This window comes from Hirundo rustica, chromosome 30, assembly GCF_015227805.2.
Source record: "Hirundo rustica isolate bHirRus1 chromosome 30, bHirRus1.pri.v3, whole genome shotgun sequence".
Lineage (NCBI taxonomy): Eukaryota > Metazoa > Chordata > Aves > Passeriformes > Hirundinidae > Hirundo > Hirundo rustica.
In genome coordinates, this window is record NC_053479.1 from 535121 (window position 1) to 554265 (window position 19145).

At 66.2% G+C, this 19145-nt stretch overlaps 2 protein-coding genes across 9 annotated transcripts; one reads left to right on the top strand and one right to left on the bottom strand.

Annotated features, from left to right (window-relative positions):
• The first annotated feature begins 323 nt into the window (after positions 1–323).
• DNAJC14 (DnaJ heat shock protein family (Hsp40) member C14) lies at positions 324–3649 on the top strand. Of its 2 annotated transcripts, XM_058423800.1 has the most exons (7): positions 324–433; positions 671–1604; positions 1686–1792; positions 2032–2151; positions 2392–2552; positions 2908–3010; positions 3365–3649. In XM_058423800.1, exons 2-7 carry the CDS (start codon positions 699–701, stop codon positions 3585–3587), a joined length of 1620 nt encoding a protein of 539 aa, XP_058279783.1. In that variant the 5' UTR covers positions 324–433; positions 671–698; the 3' UTR covers positions 3588–3649. The 2 variants fall into 2 exon arrangements, with proteins under 2 accessions (XP_058279783.1, XP_058279784.1); XM_058423801.1 differs by lacking the exon at positions 2908–3010.
• A 73-nt stretch (positions 3650–3722) lies between these two features.
• On the bottom strand, positions 3723–17916 carry ITGA7 (integrin subunit alpha 7). Of its 7 annotated transcripts, none has more exons than XM_058423799.1 (26): positions 17686–17916; positions 16112–16239; positions 15960–16039; positions 15605–15860; positions 15225–15356; positions 14995–15114; positions 13520–13727; positions 12817–13010; positions 12178–12266; positions 11975–12102; positions 11560–11655; positions 11405–11466; positions 10767–10936; positions 10332–10484; positions 9950–10062; positions 9556–9766; positions 9194–9274; positions 9033–9112; positions 8387–8464; positions 8187–8289; positions 7306–7473; positions 6952–7041; positions 6435–6545; positions 6255–6353; positions 5540–5662; positions 3723–4156 (listed from the first exon to the last, which is right to left on the bottom strand). In XM_058423799.1, exons 1-26 carry the CDS (start codon positions 17874–17876, stop codon positions 4148–4150), a joined length of 3273 nt encoding a protein of 1090 aa, XP_058279782.1. In that variant the 5' UTR covers positions 17877–17916; the 3' UTR covers positions 3723–4147. The 7 variants fall into 7 exon arrangements, with proteins under 7 accessions (XP_058279782.1, XP_058279781.1, XP_039944291.1 ...); XM_058423798.1 differs by having other exon boundaries at positions 3728–3919; XM_040088357.2 differs by lacking the exon at positions 3723–4156 and adding an exon at positions 4158–5374 and having other exon boundaries at positions 9568–9766.
• Between the last annotated feature and the right edge of the window lie 1229 nt (positions 17917–19145).

Below are 19145 nucleotides of genomic sequence, written 5' to 3' on the forward strand. Positions count from 1 at the left end.
ACGCTTTACACCTGCTAGCGCCTGTCGCCGCTCCCTGGGTGACGGCAGAGACACGGGGGACTTGCTGCTCCTTCCCTGGACGCATCCTTGCCTGCACCTCACAGCAAGGGCCACCAGCCTTTCCTTCCTAGCCACAAGGACCCCTCTCCTCCTGCACCTGCCGTTAAGGGTGCGTGGCCACTGCCACTTGGGACGGGGCCGTGGGATGCCCCACCCCGGGAGTGGGCGTGTACAGCGCGGCGGCGGGCGGAAAGCGGAAGTGTGGCCGCGAGGGGACCCGTGGGGGGCGGTGGCGCGATCCCCCCCCCCCCCCCCCCGTTACCGGCGTGGTGAGTCCCGAACACCCCTGATCCCCCCGATACTGACGCGGTTAGTCCCGAAACCCCCGGTACCGGGTCTCCGAGAGCCGATGCGGGCGTCCCGAAGATCCCGGGTAGGGTCACGGGGTCCCGGCTACATTCAGGAGGTTTTGGGGTTCACCAGAAGCTCCCCGGGTCCCGAAGCCACTCGGGGTGTCACGGGGAGCCGCTCTGGTGTTCCCGAGGCTCGGTATTCGGGGTACCGAGGTTCTGTCGGGGGGTCCCCGCCGCCGTTCCCGGGGGGGCTCAGGAGGTCCCGGGGCCGTCCCGTGCCCGTTGCGGAGGTGCTGACCCCGTTGTCCCCTCCCCAGGGATGGCCGTGACCTAAGCCCAGTGCCGATGGAGCAGCCCCGGTACCGGGACGGCCTCGGGGGGAGCGGGCCCGGGGGGGACTCCTGCGCTGCCTGGAACGGGACTTGCGGCCACCCCCGCGCTGCCACCAGCGCTACCAGCCCCGGCACGCCGGGCGACGACGATGACGAAAGCGGCGAGCGCGACCCTCCTGTCCCTAGCCCCCGTGGCGTCCCGGGTCCCGGGACTGTCCCGAAACCCGGCAGTCCCCCCAACGCCGGGAGTGTCGCCAACCCCGGGGGTGTCTTCAGCCCTGAGGGTGTCACCAACCCCGGTGGCGTCCCTGGTGCCAGGAGTGTCCCCAGCCCCGGCAGTGTCCCCAACACCCAGAGTGTCCCCACCCCCGGGGGTCGCTGCGGCTGCGGGGGCCCCCCGGCCGCTCCCCCGAGCCCTTCCCGGGACATCCCGTGTGCCCTCGGCTGCCGGCACCGAGGACTCCCGGAGGGCAACGGCGACACGCGTAGAACGCGTCGGCGACCGCGACAACGCCACGAGGAGGAGGAGCACGTCGAGGACCCAGGGGACACCGCCAAGGTACACCGGCGCTCCCTGCCCGTGGCCCGGGCAGGGGTCGCGCTGTGCCTGCGGCTGCTCGGAGCTCTCCTGGCGCTGCTACTCCTCTTCTTCCTTCTTCTCCTCGGGGCGCTACGCTCCTTCCTCCGCGGGGGCTTCGCGAGGCTCCGCCGCTGCAGAGAGCTGCTGGGTGAGTGGCTGCTGCGGCGGCGGGGAAGCCACCGCGCTGTCGCCGGAGGCGGCGGCGAGGAGGACGTGACACGTTTGGTGGCCATGGCCGACGTGGCCGAGGAGGAGCTGGATCCGTTCCGGGTGCTCGGCGTGGAACCCACGGCCAGCGACACCGAGCTCCGGCGAGCGTACCGGAGGCTGGCGGTGCTGGTGCGTGTTGGGGACATCTCCGGCGGGGGATGGGGACATCTTGGGGGCACGGCGGGAGCGCTGAGGGCCGTGCCTTGGCAGGTGCACCCCGATAAGAGCCGCGACCCCCAGGCGGGGGTGGCGTTCAAAGTGCTGCGGGCGGGCTGGGAGCGGGTGAGCAGCCCCGAGAGACGGCACCAGTACGAGATGTGAGTTTGGGCTGAGGGGGACCTGGGTTTTGGGGTGGGAATACCGGGTTTTGGGATGCTAATCCCATATTTTGTGTCGTAATTCCCTATTTCTGGGTCCCAGAAAGCAGCTGGTACAGAGGGAGCAGGTGCTGGGAACATTTTGGGGGCTGTACATCCCACTTTTGGGGGTGCCAATCCTATTTGTTGGGGTGCCCAATCTCTATTTTGGGTTGTAATTCCCGTTTTTTGGGTCCCAGGAAGCGGCTGGTGCAGGGGGAGCTTGCGCGGGCGCTGGGCGCAATCCTGGGCCAGCTGCAGGAGGAGCTCAGGGAGGCCATGGACGCCATGGGCTGCACCCGCTGCGGGGGAAGACACAGGTGGGAAGAGCAGGGACAGCACTGGTGGGACATCGTGACCTGGGCTGGCATTGTGTCCCGGGGATTCGGGATCATGCGCCCCTAGGGCTTGGGGAGACACTGTGTCTCAGAGGTCTCACACAGCTACTGTGCCTTGGGGGTGTCACAGTGTCCCCAGTGTCCCCACCAGGCAGTAGCAGCTGGGTAGGGACCCAGCGTTGTGCCCTGGGGCTGTCCCCAATGTCCCTAATGTCCCCGCAGGCGGTTCCAGCTGGACAGGGACCCCCACGGTGCCCGGTACTGCGCCAGCTGCGGGGGGTGGCATGCGGCCGAAGAAGGTGACCTGTGGGCAGAGTCCAGCCTTCTTGGCCTCAAGGTCACCTACCTGGCCCGCATGGACAGCCACATCTACGATGTCACCGGTGAGGGACACCTGGGAGGGGACACGGACAACAGACGCACCCGGGGGATGACACAACCCCAGAGCCAGGGGGTGAGAGCCCCCAGACCCAACTCACAGGGTCACAGATCTAGGGGTGGCAGATCCCAGGGGGGGTCTCTCTGGCGTCACCATCCCTGGGGGTTCCCTGGTGTCACCATGACCAGCGGGGCCTTTCTGGGGCACCATGACCATCCTTGGGTCCCTCTGGTGTCACTATGACCAGGGGGACACCATGACCAAGGGGTAACCTTGCCCAGGTTATTCTGAGGGGATGCCATGACCAGAGGTGTCTCTCTGGTATCACTGTGACCGAGTGCCCCCCTGTCTGTCCCCAGAGTGGGCAGGCTGCCAGCGTGTGACCATCTCCCCAGACAGCCACCGCGTCCCCTACCACCTGTCCTTCGGTGCCAGGACAGCCGTGCCGGCCAGACGGCAGCGGTCAGTGCTGGGGTCGGAGTGGCTGGGAGTTACCGGGGTGGAGGCCAGGCGTGACCTGGGCATGTCCAGGGGCCAGACACCAGGGGTCACTCCTTGGCAGAAGAGTGTCCAGGGGTGTGTCTAGGGGCTGGACACCAGCAGTCAGTCCCTGGGGAGGGAGATCTGGGCGTGTCTGTGGATGTCCAAGAGGCGTCCAGGGGTGTCTGGGAGTGCCCACGGGGATTTCCAGGGAGTGCACAGATCTATCCAGGTACATCCAAGAGTGTCCAGAGGGTGCCCAGGTGTGTCCAGATATACCCACCTGTGTCCAAAACCTCCCCTCTCCCTCCCCCCTTTTTTTTTCTCTCCCCCCAGGGCCCCTCCCAAGGGCAACCCCCCCTCCCGCAACGACCTCCAGGATTTCCTGGCCCGCATTTTCCAGGGAAATCTGGGATCGGGGGAAGGCGGGGGGACTTTCCCCACCCCCCCCGGGGCCGCGGGACACCCCCAGGGAAACCCCCAGGCCCAGGGGGGCCCCCCCAGGGGGGACACCAAGCACAAGAGGAGGAAGAAGGGGCGGCGGCCGCTGCCCCGCTGAGGAAACACCACCCCGCCCCCCAAAATAAGGGCTTGGAATAAAAATCTGGTTTTTTTCTTTTTTTGCGGGGGAGTTTTTTTAAATAAATCGAGTGGTGGTTTTTATATTAAAAAAAGAAAAGGAGGGTGCGTGGAAACAGGGCTGGCTTTTGGGGGTTCGCTACGGTCCTCTCCGGTGTCCCCAAGGTCGTCCCGGCCACACCAGTCCCGCGAGCTCCGGGCAGCCATCGTGGCGGCACTTCCGGCCCACGCCGGAAAGAGGTCATCGAAGGCTCCAGTGAGGGCTCAGCGTGTGGCGCCATCTTGAGTGTGGGCAAGGCCGCGTTCGTGGCGCTACGGATGCCGTGACCGAGGTTGTAGCGGGTCCGGAGCGGCCATAACCGACCCGTTGGGTGAAGATATGTCCCGTTAGTCCGGGAGATGCGGTTTGGCGTGACGGCGAAGTGGCCAGTCTCGTCATAGAGGCTGTCCCTATGACCATTATGGCAGCTGCCCTCACTCATCAGGATCGCTGCCCCACCCATCCATCATGACAGCCATCTCTGCACACTGCAGGAGCACTCAGACTCTCTGTGGGGTCAACACCTTTTATTGGTGACAGAACGTGACCCCTGGGGACAAAGTGACCCCTGGCGCATGGCTCTGTCCATCCTGGGAGCTCCAGGACATGGTGGGGCCTCCATGGGGCCTTCCCAGAGCACAGCCAGGGACCATCTGTGTCCCACGTCAAAGTCCTGTGTCCCTTATGTCCATTTGTCTACCTTGAGTCCATCCCACAGACATCCCTCAGGTGGATCTGGGTGTCCACAGTCCGTCCCTGTCCCTGTTCCCATCCCTCCTGTGTCCGGATTGAGTCTACCCCAGTGTCCATCCCGGTGTCCATCCCGGTGTCCATCCCAAGGTCCTTCAGGCAGATCCAGGTGCCCATGGCCTGTCCCTGTCTGCGTCTCTCCCGTGTCCATCCAGTGTCCATCCTGTGCAAATTTGTCTGTCCCATGTCCATTTGTCCATGATGTGTCCATATCCCATGTCCATCCCCTGTCTCTTCCATGTCTGTCTGTCCATCCCACGTCCATTATCCTGTATCCAACCCTGTGTCTGTCCAGGCCACATCCACGCCGTGCCTGTCAGGTGGATCCCGCTGTGCGTGGCCCGTCCTTATCCCTCCTGTGTCCATCCCGTGTCGATCCTCATGTCCGTCTGTCTGTGCCATGTCCATCAGGCAGATCCTGGTGTGCATGGCCCATCCCTGTCGCTCCTGCATCCTTCCTGTGTCCATGTCCCGGGTCCTTCTGTCCCTCCCCTGTCTGTGCAATGTTCGTCAAGAGGATCCCAGTGTCCGTGGCACGACCCTGCCCCTCCCCTGTCCATCCCCATGTCGATCTCTCTATGCCATGTCTGTCTGTCCGTGCCGTGTCCGTGACGTGTCTGTGAGGCGGATCCGGGTGTCCGTGCCGTGTCCGTGTGTCCGTGCCGTGTCATCAGGCGGATCCAGGTATCTGTGCCCCATCCCCGTGTCCTTGTGTCTGTCTGTGCCCCATCCCCATGTCCATCTGTCTGTGCCACGTCCGTGTCTCTGTTCCGTGTCTGTCAGGCGGAGCCCGGTGTCCGTGACCCATCCCCAAGGTTGTCCCCATGCTGGTGGCCGGGCCCAGCCACCCACTGGTGCCGCTGGATGGTCCCGGTGCGCTCCTCGCGCGCCTGCGGCCGCTGCTCCCACGGGATGCGCACGGCCCGGAACCGCGGCACGGCCGGTGGCACCGCCCGTGCCCGCCGGAAGAACCCCAGCTGCATTTGGGCAGATATCACGACATGGCACAGCACAGCGTGGCACAGGGCACAGATACGACACGCTGTGACACACTATGACATGACATGGTATGACATGTAGCGATATATGGCCATAGGCCACGCTACATCGTGACATGTCACGATACCCCAGGGGTCCCTCACCTTCCAGAGCCCCAGCACGAGCAGGGCCAGCAGCAGCAGCCCCAGGAGCGCTGCCAGCAGCAGCACCCACCAGGGGACACCAGTGACGGACACCCCCGGGTCCAGGTGCAGGGACACGGACATCTGAGGGGGGGACACAGGGGTCATGGGGGGTCATTGGGGTCATAAGGTACAGGGACACCAGGACACCACCAGGGGACATTGGTGATGGCCACCCCAGGTCCAGATGCAGAGACAGGGATATCTGCATGGGGTCATTGGGGTCACTGGAGTGTCCAGATGGATCAGTGGGGTCATGAGGGTCAGGGACTACCAGGGAACACCAGTGACAGCCACGCCTGGGTCCAGTGGGGGGACAGGCAGGTCACTGGGGTCATGGGGGGGGTCAGCGGGGTCATGGAGACATCAAGGGGGCCTGGGGGGGGCTCGGGGACATCAGGAGGGGTCAGAGGGGACATGAGGGTTCAGGGGGGTTTGGGGGTCCTGCAGGGAGGTCTGAGGGTGTCCAGGGACATCAGGAAGGGCTGAGGGCGTCCCAGGGGCTCAAGTGACATTGGGCAGGGTCACGGAGGTCAAGGGGCCTGGAGGGGCTTGGGGACATCAGGGGACATCTGGAGAGGGGGTCTCCGGGGGGACCTGGGGAGGTCATGAGGGATCTAAGGGTGTCCAGGGGTGTCCATGGGATTGTCTCCGAGGTGTCCCTGGGGCTCCCCACCTGCACCTCCGCGTCCTTGATGACGACATTGCCGTGGGGGGAGGTCACCGAGACCCCGGCACGCACGATCAGCTCCAGGTTCTCCACATCCAGGAACTCCTAGAAAGTCGGGGAGGGGTCCAGGCCGGGCTGAGCCCCACCCCCGAGACCCCTCCCGCCCCATCCCCGGGGGTCTCTCACCTCCAGGAAGGTCCCGTTCCAGAGGCGGCCCCGCGCCCGCAGCTCCGAGCGCTCCAGCGACGGCAGCGGGCACCGGAACAGGCGGCAGTGAGCGGTGCCTCGGGCACAGTCCTGGGGACAGCGACAGCGGGGTGACGGCGTGGGGGCAGCGACACCGGGGTGATAACGTGGGGACACCCAGGGACAACCGAGGGAACGGGCGGCACCGAGCGGTGCCCCGGGCACAGTACTGGGGGCAGCGACAGCGGGGTGACAACGTTGGGACAGCCCGGGGATGGAGAGGACATCCTGAGGATGGGGGAAATGGAGCGGGGCACCAAAACAGGGCAGGACAAAGCGGGGGGACAGCAGGAATGGAGTGACCTCGGGAATGGGGACACCCCAAAATGGAAACACCCAAAAATGTGGCAATGCTAGAGCAGGGGCACCCCAGGAAGGGGGGGATCCCGGAATGGAGACACCCCAAAAGCAGGAGGGATCCCAAAGCCCAGGGTGCCCCAACCCCACCCCTGCTCACCAGGGTCACGTTCCTCTTCCTCCTCCCCGCAGGCACCCACCACGAGCGGGCCAGGGGTTCCTCGGGGGGACCCCCTTGGGCCGGCGACTCCTGGAGGTGGGCAAGGATGGGCATGGGAGGAGTGCCTAACCCGGGCACCCCTGGGAACTCCTGGGCACCTTTGGACACCCCTGGACACCTTTGGACAGCCTTGGACACCACTCCAAGCCCCCTGGACACTCCATGGACACCCCTAGACACTCCTGGGCACCCCTAGACACCTTTGGACACCCCTGGACACTCCTGGACACCTCCTGGGCACCTTTGGGCACTTCTACAGCCCCCCGGGGCCCCCCGGCCCCCCCCAAATCTGACCATGGTGAGGCGCAGGGGGTTGGCAGGGGGGCTGCAGGGCACGGGGGGGGTGCCCAGCTCCAGGCTCAGCGGGTACAGCAGCCACTTCCCGTTGGGCAGCTCCAGCGGCCACTGGACAGTCAGCGCGGCCGAGCCGGGGGTCTTCAGCACTGGCCCCCGCTGCGACACCTGCGGGGAGGACAGAAACAGCACCCCCAAACCCTCAGGGACAGCCCTGGATGGAGTCCTGACCCCAAAAACAGCACCTGACCCCAAAAATAGCCCATGGCAGGGGGTCCTGACCCCAAAAACAGCCCCTATCCCAACAATATCCCCTGTATGGAACAACTACCCTAAAAATAGCACCAGCACGGATTCCCCAACCGCCAAAACACCCCCTACCCCAAAAACATCTGGGAGTTCAGACCCCAAAACCAGTACCTGATCCCAAAAGTAGTCCTGTATGGAGTTCCAACCCCAAAAATACCTCCCACCCCTTCAACACCTCCATCAATGAACCCCTGCCTCAAAGCCACCCCCACCCCAAAACCATCCCCCCAAACCCCCCACCCCCCAAATTCCCAGAATGGGGCTTGGCCAGACCAAATTCCCAGGGGTCCCAACTCCCTCCCCACTTTGGTTTTGGGGTCCTGGGGTGGAAGGGGGTCTCTTTTTCAGTGTCTCTGTTTTGGGGTCTCTGCTTTGGGGTGTCTCTGTTTTGGGGGATCTCGGGTTTTTGGGGGGGTCTCTCTTTTGGAGGTGTCTCTCTTTTGGGGTGATTTCTTCTTTGGGGGTCACTGCTTTGGGGGATGTCTCTGTTTTGGGGGAAGTCTCTATTTTGGGGGGATCTCCGCTTTAGGGGTCTCCTCTTTGGGGGGTCCCTATTTTGGGAGGGCTCTCACCGTGACCTCGAAGCGGACAGCGCTGCCCACCTGGCTCTCTCGTTTCACCGCGCTCTCCCCCAGCACCTGCCCCCCAAAAAACAGCCGGGGGGGCATGGCCACACTGCAGGGACAGCCCTGGTTTGAAGGGGGGATCCCCAGAGGGTATCCCGGCCCCAAAACTGCCCCCCACTAACCCCCAAAGCCCCCTCCCCACTCACCCCGTCACGGCCAGGGGCAGCTCGATGACCACGCGAGCGCGGGCAACCACTGGCCCCAGCCCCGGCTGCTCACTGGTGCTGCGGGAGAATTGGGGGTCGGGGAGAGGTGAAATACCACCCCCCAAGAAACCGCCAAGGGCCATGTGGGGGAGGTTGATCCCAAACTGCAGGCCTTTGGCCCTAAATTTTGGAGGGACGGACTCTAAAACTACCCGGGCTTTGTTCCCAAATCCTCCAGGGCTCTGGTCCCCAGACGTGGGGGCTCTGAGCCCCAAATTTCCCAAGGCTTCACCTCAAACCCTGGGGACTCTGAGCCCCAAATCCCCCGGGATTCCAGTCCCCAAATCCTGGGGGCTCTGACCCCCAATCCCAGGGCTCTGACCCCCAAACCCTGGGGTATCCATACCCAAACTCCCCGGGGCTCTGGCCCCAAATCCTGGGGGTTCTGACCCCCAAATCCCCCGTGATTCTCACCCTCAGCACCCCCGGGTTCTGGCCCCTAAACCCCGGAGATCCCCAGCCCCCAACCCTGGGGTCTCCATCCCCACGCCGAGGGTCCCTAGCCCCAAATCCCGGGGGTCTCCAGCCGCACCCCGGCGGTCTCCAGCCCTCAATCCCGGGGGTCCCAGCCCCCCACCCAGCTCACGTGGACAGCTCCAGCTCCACCGCCAAGTCCGTGGTGTGGATGGAAATGCCCGAGGTGCTGAGGATGAGGAAGAACCGCACCTGGGGGCGCGCAGGTGAGCGCTGGGGAGGGGCCGGGGGAGGGCTTGGGGGGGGGGGGGTTGGGGAGGGGGCTGCGCCCACCTGGGCCCCGCGTTTGAGGGGGTTCCCCAGCTCGCACTCCACCCTGGAGCCATTCTGGTTGGCCAAGCACAGCACCTTGTCCTGGGGGGGAACAGGGCTGAGCCCCCCTGCGACACCCCCTGGGCCACCCCAGGAGCAACCCCATCCCAGATGCCCCGGGACTAACCCCATTCCACATCCCCCAGCACCCTGGGGACACCCCCAGGACCATCCCAGACCACCGGCTGTGACCCCATGCCACACCTCCAGGACAATCCCACACCCCGCCGCACAATACCAGACTCCCGGCTCTGACTCCACTCTACATCCCCAGTTCCATTTCGCCCCGTCCCTCATCCCCTCCTGTCCTCCCCTGTCCCTGCCTGTTCCCGCACCCCGAGCCCCCCAGCCTCATCAGGGCGCAGGGCGGCGTAGGGCAGCTCCGGGGGGAAGGTGGCCACCAGCAGGGCCTGGTGGGCATCGTCCCCGTCCTTCTGCGGGTCCAAGGGGTCCGAGGGCTCGTTGGTCACCTGCACCTCCAGGGCTACGTCCTTCTGGTCACTCATGGCGAAGATGGCGGTGCCATCCTCGTCCCTGTGGGGAGAGCCACCGTGACAGCCCTTGGGGACATGCTTCGGTCACTCAGGGTGGAGGTGGCAGTGCCATCCCCGTCTCTGTGACTGACGGGAACATCCCCAGTCACTCAGGGTGAGGTGGCAGTGCCAGCCTCTCCCCGGGGGTACTGGGGACAGCCCGGGGTGGCCGCTGTCCCCTCACCTGGGCAGGGGCAGGAAGTCGCTGTCGCCCACGCGGGCACAGAAGCGCAGCCGCAGCTCCAGGTGGCTCTGGCAGATTTTGTCATCGCCGCAGCCCTGGCGCAGGAAATGCACCTGGGGGGAGACCGGGGGGACACGGGGACAATGCGGGAAAGGCCCCGGTGCAGTGGGACAGCCCCAGGAATATGAATGAGGGGACACTCCAGGTGTCCTCAGATGGGCTGTGGCGGGGGGGGGAGGGACGACACGAGCGGGACACGGGAGACACGCGGGACACTGCAAGTGGCCCAGACTGGGACGGGAAGGACACGGGGGGACATGGGGGTGACACAGGTGGGTGACACGGGTGACACAGGTGACACGGGTGACAGGCGCGTCCTCACCTCGGCGCGGTGAGTGCTGGGCTGGCGGGGGCTGAGCGCAGGGGACAGCGGGGGCAGCGCTGTCCCCCGGCCCGCCCGGTGCCACCCGCGGGTCCCTCCGATGGCGAAGGCCAGGGTGACAGCGATGGGACGCAGCTTGTCCCGGATGTCGTCCTGTGGCACGGAGGAGGAGGAGGAGGAAGGTCAGGGTGGCGCTCGGGGACACCCGGAGGGGATAATGGGAGGGTGGGGACAGGGATGAGGAGGAGGAGGATAAGACGGAAACAGGGACGAGGAGAGAGAACGAAGGTGAGGATGAGGAAGACGAGGCTGAGGAGGGTGAAGACGAGGAAGATGAGGCTGAGGAGGGCAAGGGTGAGGAAGAAGAGAACAGCGCTGATGGTGAGGAAGGCGGGGCTGAGGAAGGTGAGGATGAGACGAGGCCGAAGCACGCACGTGCAGCCGGAAGGTGGCGCTGGCGCAGCGCCGCTCGCGCTGCCGGGGCAGCTCCAGGCTCCCCGAGATTTGGTGCTCGGGGTCCGCGGGGCCCCGACCCAGGAAGGTGACACGGGGGACCTGTCCCCGCCGCCGCCGCTCCGAGTCCGCCTCCAGCACGAACTGCAGCTCTGCGGGCACCGGGGGGTCAGGGGATCCCCGGGAGGGAAGGTCCCAGGGATGGGGGGTGTCCCTAGGGATGGGGGTCCCAATGGAGGGGGTGTCCCTAGGGATGGGGGTCCCAAGGGATGGGGTGCTTAGGGATTGAGGTCCTCGGGGATTGGGGGGGGTCCTCAGGGACTGGGGATCCCCGGGCATTGGGGGGGGGGTGTCCTCAGGGATGGGAGGATCCCCAGGGCTTGGGGACTCCCAGGGATGTGGCGGGGGGGGGGGGCCCTCAGGCATAGGGAGCATGCTCAGAGGTTAGGGACCCCCAGGGAACAGGGGAATCCCCAGGGTTGGGAGGGCAAGAGTGAGGAAGAAGAGAACAGCGCTGAACAGAACTCCCAGGGATCGAGGGGGGGACCCTCCAGGATAGGGCCTCCCTCCGGAATAGGGGTTCCCCAGAGCTCAGGGTCCCCTGGCCACCCCACACTCACCGAGCCGGGGGCTGTAGCTGGCCGGGCTGGCCGTGTAGCTGAAACATGCTCGCACCTCCACGCTGGGGGGGCCGCGGGGTCACTGCGGGGGTCCCGCCGCCCCACTAGGGTGTCGAGGAGGGGGGGACACGGGGGGGACACACGGTGACACCCACCAGACGCCGTCCTGGCCGCGGCAGGTGCTCTGCTCCAGGTCGATGTGGGGCGGCAGCAGCGACACGTTTCGGGACACGTGAATCACGGGTCGTGCCCTGGGGGTGGGAATGGGGGTTCCGGGATGAGTCCCCCACTCCTGAGGGCACCCCCGGGGGGATCCCCGGGAAGGGAGCCCAGAGGGGATGCCCGGGAGTGGGGGGCATTCGGTGGTGGGGGATCCTGAGGGTTTTGAGGGTCCTTGGGAATGGGAAATTCCCAGGGGTGGAGGCTCCTCAGGAATTTGGGGGTCCTGGAGGTCCCAGGACTGGGGGGGTCTGCTCGAGGGATTTGGGATTGTCAGGAACTGGGGGCTCCTGGGGGTCCGGGGGGGGTGCCAGGGCTGGGGGTTGCTCTGAGGGTGGGGGGGAATCTCACCTGTAGAGCACCACGGTGTCTGAGAGGGACCCCACGAGCAGGTCGGGGTACAGGTTCCCGTCCACGTCCAGTCCCCCTGACAGCGAGTATCCAAAGGCCGAGACCCCCACGGCCTCCCCGTCCAGGACCTGGGCAGGGTGCGGCTCTGTGTGAGCCAGAACCCCCCCAGGACGCCCCCGGGACCCCCCCTCGGGACCCCTCACCTGCGCCGGGCTGGTGACGATGCCCAGGGCACTGCCGTGGTAAATGAAAACTTTGCCTGCACCGTCAAAAGGGGCCCCCACAGCCAGGTCTGGGGGGAAAAGGAGGGATTTGGGGGAGCAGACCCCTCCCCAAGGACCCCCTTGGGGTGCAGCCCTCTGCAGGTGGCCCTGGCACCTCCTCCTCGGCAGGACATAGGGACCCTGAAAAGCCCCTGTGCCCCCCGGGCTCAATTCTGTCATGGTGAGGTGCCCCATGGAGCCATCTCCAGATCTTGGATACCCCCTCAAAAAAAAACCCCAAAACCCCTCCAAAATTCCTCAACTGAAATTCTGTAATGGTCGAGGTCTGCAATTCCATCATGCCCAGCCCTTGAAAACCGCAAAGCCCCTGACCCTCAAACCCATTGTGGTTGAGGTCCATCCCCAGGCCCCAAATCCTCCCCAAATCCCCTCCAAAAGCTCCCAAATCCCCTCACCCTCAAACCCATCATGGTTGAGGTCCCTGGTTCTGCCATCCACCGTTCTTGAAGACCCCAAATCCCCCCCCAATCCCCCAAATTCCCTCACCTTCAAACCCATCTCACTTAAGGTCCAGCCGCAGACCCCAAAGCCCCCCAAATGCCCCCCCAAGCCCCTCACCCTCAAAGCCATCATGGTTGAGGTCCCCGGCAGAGCTCAGCGCTGCACCGAACATGGAGCCACGGGAGCCGTTCAGGCGCAGGGGAGTCGCGCTGTCCCACAGCCCCCCCGGGTTGATGTAAACGTACACGGCCCCCCCAATCTCCTCCTGCCGCTCGAAAAAGTGGGGGGCCCCCACGGCCAGGTCCATCCAGCTGGGGGGGGGGACACACACGGATCTGTCACACCCCCCCCTGGAGTGGGTAATGGATCCTCCCAGGCATAGGGTAAGGGAAGGGATTTTGAGGGGTCCTGACGGTTTGGGGGGTTCTCGAGTGGGCAGTACCCATGGGGGTCTCACACCGGGATTTTGGGAGGTCCCGGAGTTTGGGAAGGGGGTCTTAAGGGATTGGGGGTCCCAGGGGTGGCCTTTCCTCATCGGGGGTCTCCCCAGGATTTTGGGGAGGGGGGGAGGATCCTCAGGGATTGTGGGTCCCTGGATGGGCTCTGCCCTTCGGGGGTCCCCCGAGGAATTTGGAGGCTCTCAGAGAATCCTCGAGGTTTGGGGCTCCCGGCAGGGTGAGGGGGGGATCTACCCTCGGGGGTCTCCCCATGATTTTGGGGGTCCCCGCAGGTGACACAGAGGTGTCCCACAGTGACATGGGTGACACAGCAGCGTCCGACACTGACAAATGTGACAGAGACGTGTCCCCCGAAAACTCACCCGTCGCTGTTGAGGTCCAGGACGGCCACAGCGTGGCCGAAGGCCGACGTCAGTTGGTGGCCGGCCAGCACGGCCTCGGCCACCAGGCGGTTGGCGCTGTCGCGGCGCAGGATGACAACGGCGCCCGTGTGGTTGGCGCGGGGGGCGCCGGTGACAAAGCTCAGCTGCTGTCGCCGCGTCAGCCCCGCCCCGGAGTCCACCGAGAACCCTGCGGGGACACAGGGACACCGTGGTGCTGGGGACACCTCCTGCCCCGAGAATTCTCCTGGTGGGACTGGGGCAAAAATGGGGCAGATGGGGAAAATGGGGAGAATTGTCCCGGTGGGAATTGGGGTGAAATGGGAGAATTCTCTTGGGGGATTGGGGAGGAATGGGGCAATTTCCTCCTGGGAATGAGGGAATGGGGGAATTTCCTCACGGGAACTGGGGGGAATGCAAGAATTTTTCTGGGAATTGGGGCAGAATGGGCAAATTCCCCTCGAGGAAATGCGGGAAATGTGGGATTCTCATTCTGGGAATCAGGAGTGAGGTGCAGCCCCCTCCTCCTCCCAGCATTGCCAGAAGTGCAGAATTTGGGGGGAAAGGGGAGAATTTGGGGGCCGCAGTAGCAAAATCCAGAGCAGAGCCCTCTCCCCACATGCAGTGGTTGCCGTGAGAAGCCCCCGAAGCCCCCCCAAACCCCCGCCTCCGAGCCCCCAGTCAGGCTCCACCCTCCCCCCGCAATCCATGCACACACACACACACCGCCCCCCCGCATGCAAAAACATCACCGGGGGGACAAGCGGAGACAAGTGGGAATACGGGGGGTGGGGGACACACCAGGCGCTGGGACCCCCCTCCGCAAAGCTCTGGGACCCGCGCCAAGCACGGCAGTGCCCCCAGCACAGCCCTGGCACAGCGAGGGGACCCGGCACAGGGACGCGGGACACGGATTGGGGAGAGGAACGGGGATGGGAGAGGCGGACAGAGATGAGGACAGGGACTGGGGGACAGGGATTTGTGGGGACAGGGTTTGGTGACGCCGGGGTGGGGACAGGGGCGGGGAGGGGGGGTGACAGACACAAGAGGGGCGGGGTAATGCAGTGGCTGGGGGGGGGAAGGGGTGATGCGGCCACACGTGTGCAGGGGGGGGACACACGTGGGGACAGAGAAGTGTCTGGGGATACGGGAGGAGAGATCTGTGTATTGGGGGGGGCACACAAGTGTACAAGTGACACCTGAGTGTGTCAGGGACATGTCTGTACAGTGACAAGGGGACATCCCTGAAGGCGACACGCGTGTTGAGGGTGACACGCGTGCGCAGAGGCACACCTGCCAAGGGGACACGTGTGACAGGACACACGCGGATGCAGCACCACACTCGTGTGCCCACAGGACCCTTCGGGGGGGGGCCACACGGCACGGGGAGGGTCACACACGGCACACAGGTGGCACACAGGTGGCACACACGTGGCACACGAGTGGCACGCACGAACCCAGGTAGGAATTGTGCGCCACGTCCGCGGCCGCGCCGGGGACCCTCTCGCCGGGCTGGGGGGTCCGGAAGACCCTCTGGTCGGGGGCGGCGCTCTCAATGTTTGTCACAAAGAGCAGCCCTGCGACCGCGACAGACACAGGGGGACGGGGCGTCAGGGCGGCTCGGGGGGGGCGCGGAGGGGCCGCAGCTGCCGTGGGGGGGTCCCCCGGGCCGGGCCCCCCCCCGTACCGAAGTAGCTGTTGGCGGGCACGGGGATGAGCGAGGGGTCCTGGTCCTTCTCGCCCCCCGCTTCAAAGGGGCCGGCGTCGAGGCGCAACAGGTCCAGGGAGCTCTGGTTGAGCTGCTCCACACGCAGGGTCCCTGCAGTGCCCGGGAGGACAGCGGGGACACCGTGGGGACACCGTGGGGACCCTCCCGAGGCTCTCGAGCTCCAGTGAGTGCAGACGCAGTAACTCCATGGGCAGGGACCCCTCCCCAGGGTGAGGGAGGACATGGGGACCCCCAGGGGCACCACAGGGGACACGGAGGCACCCTCGTGCCGCAGCGAGCTCGGCTGGAGCACCCCCAAACCCGCACGGAGGGGGGCGGGTGTCCCCAGCGCCCCTCACCCTTCCAGTTGTAGGTGCCGGGTGCCCCGAGCAGCACGTAGCGGCGGTCGGGGCTGAAGGCGGCCGCCAGGCCCTGCTGGCAGGTGCCGAAGCGCTCGTGGCCCTGCGGGCGCCCCTCGCAGAATTTCCACTCGCCGCCGTCCAGCTCGTCCCGCACGCTCAGGTCCTGGCTCAGCACGAAGCAGCGCCCGATCACGTCCCGCGTCTCCAGCGGCTGCCGCACCCGGTGCCTCACCTCGTACCGGTGCGCGCAGGTCTGAGAGGGCACCCGGAGGGGACGGGGGGGTCACAGCGAGCATGGCCCCCCGCTCTTTCAGGTGTCCCCGGTGTCCCCTGGCTGCGCCCTGGTGCTCACCACGATCTTGCCGCCGGGCCCTTGGCTCTTGACACTGACCCCCAGCCACTGGTTCTCTTTGCTCTCCCGCTGCGGGTCCGCTGGGGGGCACGGGGAGGGGTCAGCCCGGCCGGGGACCCCTCCCCCCGGGACTCCCCGGGGTCACAACTCACCTCCCTCATCGATGGGCACCCGCCAGCAATCGGAGAGCTCGGGGGTCAGCGGGCAGGCAAAGAGACCACCTGTGCGGTTGGCGCCTTGGCCGGGCAGAGCCAGCGCCTGGGGGGCTCCCACCAGCAGCCTGGCAGGGTAGGGACCCCCGTCAGTGCCTGGGGGTCACAGAACCCCCCTTGAGACCCCCGCGCAGCTATGCCAGCCCCGTGCCCAGTGCGGTGTCAGCCCGGCCCGCAGCTGCTGGCCCAGCGCCTCTCCCGACCCGTGTGGGGACGGGAGGTGACACAGCCGGGACATCCCAAACACCCCCAGACCCCCAGGAGAGGACAGGGGGCGCTCCACGGTGGCACCAGCGCGGTGCCACCGGCGCTTCCTCGGCGGCCACGGGGCGCTCGTGGCCACCGCCGGGGCAACAGTGGCCCGGGAACACGGCGGAGCTCCGGGGGGTGGCAGGGAGGCAGAGCTGGTAAAAATAAACTGGAATTCACTCAAAATAACCCCGCAGCAACATGCCCAAAAAAGGAGGGAGCACACGGGTGCCCCACGGAGCCCGGCCAGGGCACCCTGCGACGGGACAGGGGGACAAGGCCGAGCCGAGTCCCGCCGGGGACCCGTGGGACCGGCAGGGGACACCGGGGCCCAGCGCGGCTCCGCACACACCTGCACCGGCACCGGCAGCCAAAGTCGCCCTCGCTGCCAAGAACGCGGCGCGGGCGGCAGCGCTGCGACACCGCGGCGACAGCGGCGACATCGGGCTGTCGAGGGGAGCAAGGGGACCTGGGGAGCGAGGGGTCCGGGGACACGGGTGACAGCGCGCTGTGACCTGGCCGCTCTCAGGGTCTCCATGGCTGAGACCCCCGGCAGCGGCGCCAGAGCCGCGGGGAGGGGCTGGGGGGTGGACACGGGGACACGGGGATGTGCGGACACGGGGGCTGGGGGACGGGGGGGACAGGGGACATTGGGAACAGGAGACACCGGCCGTGGCCGGCAGTCGCGGGTGGGCGTTCGCTGCAAGGACCGGCGGGCACGGCCCGGGGGGGCCCAGCCGGGGGGCTCCCTCCAGCCGAGCGCTCTGGGGCAGCGCTCGCCCCCCCAAACCGCCCTCCCTCGCTAATGCTGAATAATCCCGGGCTGCGCAGGCGGCCTGGCGCTGTCCCTGTCGCTCCTGTCACCGTCCCTCCCGTCACTGTCCCTTCTGTCACCGTCTCCTCGGTCTGCACCGAGCTGGGGTCGGGTCCGGGGCTCCCGGTCCCCCTCAGCCCCGCGGTTCTCGGCGCCCCCGAACCCCCTAATCCCGGGGATCCCTGTCCCTCCCCACCCCAGTGTCCGGCTCTCCTGTTCTCCGCGTTCCCGCGGCTCCTGGCGACCCCAGCCCTATTCTAGCCCCATTCCCGGAGGCCGCGTGCCCCCAGCCTCAGGGCTCGGTCCCACCGGACCCCCCCAGATCCCGGCAATAGGATTTCCCCCAGCCCCGGCGCTCCCAGCTCCGCTCCCCTCTGCTCCCATCCCCAGGGGACTCCGTCCCTGCTCAACCCCTCGCGTCCCCCTCGCCCGCCGGGATCCCCGCTCTTACCACCCGGCGGGTTCGGGGCTGAGCTGCCGGTGCAGCGCCACAGCCGCCCCGAAGAGGCTGCCCCGCTCCCCGTCCTTCAGCACCGGGCTGCTCCCGTCCAGGTTGAAGGCGGCGGCCGCCGGTAGCCACAGGGCCAGCCACGGTAGCCACAGGGCCGGCCGCGGGAGCCACCGGCAGCCCGAGCCCGCCATCCCCACACTCCCGCCGCCAACGCCCGCGGGAGGAGGCCTGGAGCTCCCGGGGAGCGGCTCGGCCCCGGCCCCGCCCGCAGAACCGGGGAAGCCCCCAGAGACCCCACCCCGGGGTGGGGCTGGGCGGAGGAGAGAGCCTGAAGGGCAGGGACTGACCCCACATCGCAGGGACTGCACCCCAATATCGGAGAGAATTAACTCAAAAAGAGGGGAGACTGACTCTAAATCCCAGGGACAGCACCCCAGTATGGGGGAGACCAGGCCCCAAATCGCAGGTGCCACACTCCATATCGCCGACATTGCACCCCATATTATAGCTACTGCACCCCATATCGCCAATAATGCACCCCATTACGCAGGTGCCACACCCCATATCTCACCCAACTGAGCCAGTTGGTGCAGCTGGGGGATACTGGTAGGTTTTGGGGGGGTGTCCTGCGGGTGTTTTGGGGTCCCCAATTTCTGTCCCCTCCAGCTGAGTGACCTATGGGAGAAGCAGCTGCACCTGAGGGGGTCCCGGGGGAGTTTTGGGGGGTCCTGGAGGTCGAGGGGAACCCCTGAACCACAAAACCAGGAGGGGAGGACCCAAATACAAAGGGGGGGGGGCAGCGATGTCACGACCCTCAGGAATAATTGTGACATGAGGGGGGGGTCAGCAGTGCCAGGACCCCCAGGATCAGATGGGACATTTTTGGGGTGGGGGAGGATCAGCGGTGTCGCGACCCCCGTGCCGCCCCCGTGCCTCCCTCCCTCCCCGGGAGGTATTTTTGGGGTGGAAAGGGGACTTTGTCATATTTTCCAGGCTATTTTTATCCCCTCTCCCAAGCCCCGTGGGGATTTTCGCGAGCTGCCAGGGCCGTGCGAACCAGTTCGGCTCCTCCCCGCGGTGTTTTTTTTTGGGGGGGGGGGGCGGCGGGTCACGAGCAGGATCAGAGGGGTCCAAGCCCCCCGCCCCATTCCCCCCCTCCCCCCATCCCAGTTATCTCCATTTTTTCCCCGTTTTTCCAGCCCAAATTCCCTCCCAGCGTGGGAACGGGGCCGGGGGTCCCGAAGAAAAGTGGGAAGGGGGAAACCAGGATTGGGGTTGGGATGGCACCCCAAAATCCGCTCGAGGCGGGGGCTCAAACCTCGGGCCCCCCACAGCTCCCTAATCTGTGCGGTTTTCCATCAAAACGAGCTCAGCACGGGCAGAGACCCTCGGGGCCACCCTGCTGCTGGGATGTGCCAAGAATTCACCTCAATTCCTGGGACTGGGAATTTCCACCCCAA